Here is a 5,140-nt window from a genome sequence, read left to right on the forward strand (position 1 = left end):
TTGTGCCACAAAAATATTATATTCGGGGAAGTTGAGAAAAATATGAAAAGACTTTTTCGGCTACCCAATATATATAGCTCATAAATATATAGTATATGGGTGTTGGGGAGTAGTATCGACCCGATTTAGCCCGGAAATTAAAATTGCGTTATATGTTAAGTAGGCATGGTTGCATTCCTTGTCACACTGCTACATAGGAATGTCAGAAGAATGTCACGTACCAAATTTGGTTAAAATCGATCGGTCAGGCCTCGCGATATGTGATTTCACCTTAAAGCGGGCGGTGACACGCACATCGGACAATTTTTACCCTGTCTGTTACTAAGCCTCCTTATACCATCTCGGGTGTAAAATTTTATTAGTTTTTAACAGTATCGCTTTTTGGGGAGTGGACGCGGTAAGGGTGCTTAAGGGATTTGTACTGAGTAAATTTGGGGTTTTTGTAGCTAAAGTGGTTTAGGGGATATTTAAATTAAATTAATTATAACAAAGTGTCGCGACCAATTTTCAAAAATTAATGGGGTTTTATGGTAGTAGTAGTGGCAGATGGGGATACTGCAATACCAATCGTCTTACGATGGCGAGAAACATGTGTCCCAAGGTACAACACGTGGCAAGAGTATAAATAAGAAAATCCTAAATTCGGTGTTAATTTGGATATGACATAATTTGACAAGTTCTCTAAATAAAGAATATTACACATTTATGTAATTCAAAATATACGAGAACTTAATTTCAATATTTCATGCCCCAGAATTTCTCAATATAAATAAAATTATAATGTTTTGATTGGATTATTTATTATTAGTTGTCTTCGTTTACGTCAATGTTTTTCATATATTTCTGATTTAGTATCGGCGACGACGGTATACGCGACGACGAGCAGTTTTGTAACGATAACCATCATTAGAAGAAAAGGTATGGGCGGGAGCAGATTCTGCATAAGAAGGTTCAGCATATGACTCAGACTGGTAAGATGCAGCAGGCGCATATGTTTCCGATTGATATGATGGGGCAGCAGAATAAGAAGAAACTGCAGGAGATGCATCTGGAGACAAGTATTCAACGGAAGGTGATGAAGCTGCTGGAGGCAAATATTCGCTTGAAAGAGCACCACGACGTTGACGATGACGGTATACTACACGCCTTTGAGTTTTGTACCGGTAACCGTCCGATGAGGAGAAACTATGCGAAGCAACTGGTTCCGAGGCTGCATATTCTGGTTCTACTAAGACACTGGGAGCAGCAAGATCAAAGCTTTGTTCTGGAACGTTGTAAGAAGGAGCCGATAGTGGAGCACTATAAGTCTGTACTGGAGCGGAAGCAGCAGCAGCATAAGTTGGTGGAAGGTATTCATTGCTTATGTGGCTAACATCAGCGGTCACAGATGCCACCAAAACACAAACCAAAAAATAAATTTTCTGGAAAAAAAAAATTAAAATTAATATGTGGTACTTTCGCGAAAAGATTGAAAAAACACGTAATATTTAATTCAATATGCCTTTGTCCTTGTGTTTATTATCTTACCATTTTAAATAGTTTATCTCTTAATCGGGACAGAAACCAAATGAAAGTGATACTTTGTTCAAAAATTAGCTTGTTTTATAGTCTGCTTAGAATGATGCGCAAAGCTGTCGCAACAGCATTTCTTCAAATAAGTAAATAAAGGTGACACAAGCGTACAGCTGCAGATTATGCAAGCAATAAATAAATATTTTAAGTTTATAAACCAGTTCTATTGTGATTAAAATTAAATTTGTCTCTTGACAAAATTGCAAGAAACTTTTATACTAAATTATTAAAAGCACTCAACAAGTATCCTGCTGTTGGACGTACTCTACTATTTAGCGTTATAATGATATTACAATGTAAAAATTGAAGATAAGTCTTATATTGAAATATTTGAAATCGCCATGACAGAAAGAAAATACATGTTTTTCATAATAACACATTTAGTACCAGTTCATTTGAATGTATGTACCAAGTAATCACCCTTGGCCCAATACACTTGTACCAACGTTTTCTCCAATCCTCGAAACAGTTGTTAAAGTCGATTTCCAGAATAGCCTTCAATGCGTAATGATTCACGTTTAATAGCTTCAATTGACTCAAAACGGATTCCCCGAAGCGGTCGTTTGAGTTTGTTGAATAGCCAGAAGTCACACGGAGTTAAATTAGGTGAATACGGTGGTTGCGCCATGATATTGATTGAAAATTTGGCGAAAAACTCACGAAGAAACAATGCAGTATACAACGATGTATTATCGTGATGCAAAAACCAAGATTTATGGGCCCATAATTCCGGCATCTTCTACGAACAGCTGCTCGCAAACGACGCAAAACACTCAAGTAGTATTCATTGTTGACAGTTTTGCCGATCGGAAGGAATTCGGAGTGCATCGCACCTGGATATTCGAAGAAAACTGTCAACATTACCTTGATATTAGACCTGCTTTCACGTGGTTTTCCCTGGTAAGCATTGTTTCACATATCCCACGCGGTGCTGGTTTTCGATACAATTTAGTTTCCAACTATGGCGTTAAGATCTCTCACTGTTAATCGTCGATTCTCAAACACTTCAGAAGACTTTACTGACAATAGTAACTCTGAGTATCTAAATATGGGTTGAATTGGGTCATACATTTTCGAACATCGGGCTGACTTTACTCCAGATGGTTCGTGATTGTATATGAGTTTCATTAATGAAGCTAGGGAACATTTTGTTAGTATGTGGAATGATAATATTTAATAGATAAAAACGGATCGATTCCATCCTAACCCCCTTATAATAAATATTTATATAATATATATGTATGTAAGTATAATGATTTTTCGTTTTTTTTATCAATCTTATGCCGAATATGTCGGTCAGTGTACGATATATAAAATTGCTTAGATTCCAACCCTCTGGTTGGCATTTTACAATTACATCTTATTGCATTTCCCTGGCTTTGATTCTTTCGCAACTTGAAAGAGTATTAAATGTTCGGGCTAAGGGAAGTATTGGCCCGCTTCAACCCATCTTTGACATTCAGACATATTATTATAAGAAAAATATTATCCTTTAATTTCAGTTATATAGAGATATTTAGAGTTTTATATCTTAATTTAGTGCAAAGTTATGGCATTTTATACGTTTTCGGTTAGTGGCGATTTAATGGTGTGGCAGTGGTCCGATTATGCCCATCTACAAACTCGATTTTTTTTTTTTTTTTGTACTAAGGAACCTACATCACCTACATAAGTTTCATCAAGATATCTCAATTTTTACTCAAGTTACAGCTTGCACGGACAGACGGACAGACATACACTCAACCGGATTTCAAGTATTCTCACCCTTCTGATCATTTATATATACATAAACCTCTTTCTATCTAAATTAGTTTTAGGTGATACATATAACCGTTAGGTGAACAAAACTATAATATTCTATAGCAACTGGTTGCAAGAGTATAAAAATCAGTATCTCTTTCTATATATATACATACATATACATATGTACAAACATACCAGTGGGATAATGGTTCACCGCTTACTTTTTTCTTTGAAGAATGCTCCGAAGAAAATTCTTTGTAGAATTCTTCGATACCAGGTTATGCATAAAAGTACGCTATGCGGCTAAAATCTACTTCGTTCATATTTACAATCAAGTAAATACTTCAAAAACGTTACATTACAATATGTAAACAACAAATACAAGTTGATGAAATAAAATGTATTAGCATTATTTCGTCAAATGGTGAAAAATTTGAAGAAAATTTGCAGAAAGTTGGTTGTGTTTAGGTGAGCTGCTACTTTAATTAAAAATTTTGTTTAATTTTGTGTTCAAGCTTTGAATAGAGAAATAATATTAATATTCTCGAAAAGGCATTTGAGAAGGCTAATTAAAATTGAAGAAAGTGAAGCACTTTAATGCGTTACTATTTATTAAAGAAAATTGAATATGAATTTTTTCTATTCTACTACTGATCTTGGCAGAGAAGAATTCTTCGTTAACTTTGGCATCCCTATGGTAAACGAAAGGGGTGATCTGTTACTTTTCGTAGGACATCGCCGGGTTTTTTCTCATCGATCGGAGTAAGCGATACAATCATACTACATCGTTTACCTTCCTCGTTTATCAATGTCTACCATATCCCGCTGGGATATTAGGTTGGAAAATATCTCCCTTCTGCATTTTTGTCTTTTGAATTTCGCGGCAATCTATAAAGAACCAATAAATTGGCGATGATATTATGTCTTCAAATTTATAAAAAGTGTTACCGTGATCGGATTTAGTTCAAATATGCGCCGTTTCGTTCCATAAACTGTTTCCATCTAGACGGCAACTTCCTAATACCTTCATCAAGAAGGAAAACTTTAAAACAGCGTGAATTTCAACGTTAAGGAACTCCATGTTTACACCTCTATAACGATTGAACGCAATATGAAAACTAATCACGCATAGTGTCGTTTTGTATGTTATGACCTTTCAAAGATGTATAGTATTGCCAGATACGAGCTCTGTAGCGCTTTATACATAGCCGCGAAATTCAAAATACAAAACGGCGGAATATAATTCCTAACATATAAATTCATAAATTCAATTAATGAAAATAAAGAAAGTTAACTAAGCCACACAGAGGATTAAATTACATATGTATTTACACCCCTTGAAGACTTTGCTAACTGAATTTCACTTACTAATTGAGGTTCATAGTGCACTAAATTTCAAATATGAAAATAAAATACTTTATATTCTTATACGAGTAATGATGTTATTTTTTTGTAATTCCGTATACAATTGGACACACATATAATACAAATTCAGATACATATCTAATACACCAGCTAGGTCTCATTAACCTATTCTCTTACTTAAAGAATAATTCTGTCTTCTTGAATAAAATCCTTAGTGACGACGGTAAATGACGCGACGATGGGTTTTGTAACGATATCCATCATCAGACAAAACATGAGCAGGGGTAACTTCAACAAGGGCTGGAGCTGGTGCCGCCTGTTGAACAGGTGGTAAGTAATCATTTGATGGTGCAGCAACTGGTGCTCCCTGAACTGGTGGCAAGTATTCGTTGGAAGGCAAATGGCTCACATCACGACGATTGCGACGATATACAACACGACGGTGTGTTTTATAACGATA

At 35.4% G+C, this 5,140-nt stretch overlaps 1 protein-coding gene across 1 annotated transcript in view; it reads right to left on the reverse strand.

Annotated features, from left to right (window-relative positions):
- Positions 1-791: 791 nt before the first annotated feature.
- LOC108971567 (proline-rich extensin-like protein EPR1) overlaps positions 792-5,140 on the reverse strand; it is a 5,538-nt gene continuing 1,189 nt past the window's right edge. Inside the window, exons 3-4 of the mRNA XM_018937728.1 lie at positions 4,895-5,140; positions 792-1,382 (exon numbers count right to left, since the gene is read on the reverse strand). Coding sequence (XP_018793273.1) covers positions 849-1,382; positions 4,895-5,140 — 780 coding nt within the window. The 3' untranslated portion in view covers positions 792-848. The remainder of the gene's footprint in view (positions 1,383-4,894) is intronic.

This window comes from Bactrocera latifrons, unplaced genomic scaffold, assembly GCF_001853355.1.
Source record: "Bactrocera latifrons isolate USDA-ARS-PBARC rearing strain unplaced genomic scaffold, ASM185335v1 scaffold_35, whole genome shotgun sequence".
In the NCBI taxonomy this organism is placed as follows: Eukaryota; Metazoa; Arthropoda; class Insecta; order Diptera; family Tephritidae; genus Bactrocera; species Bactrocera latifrons.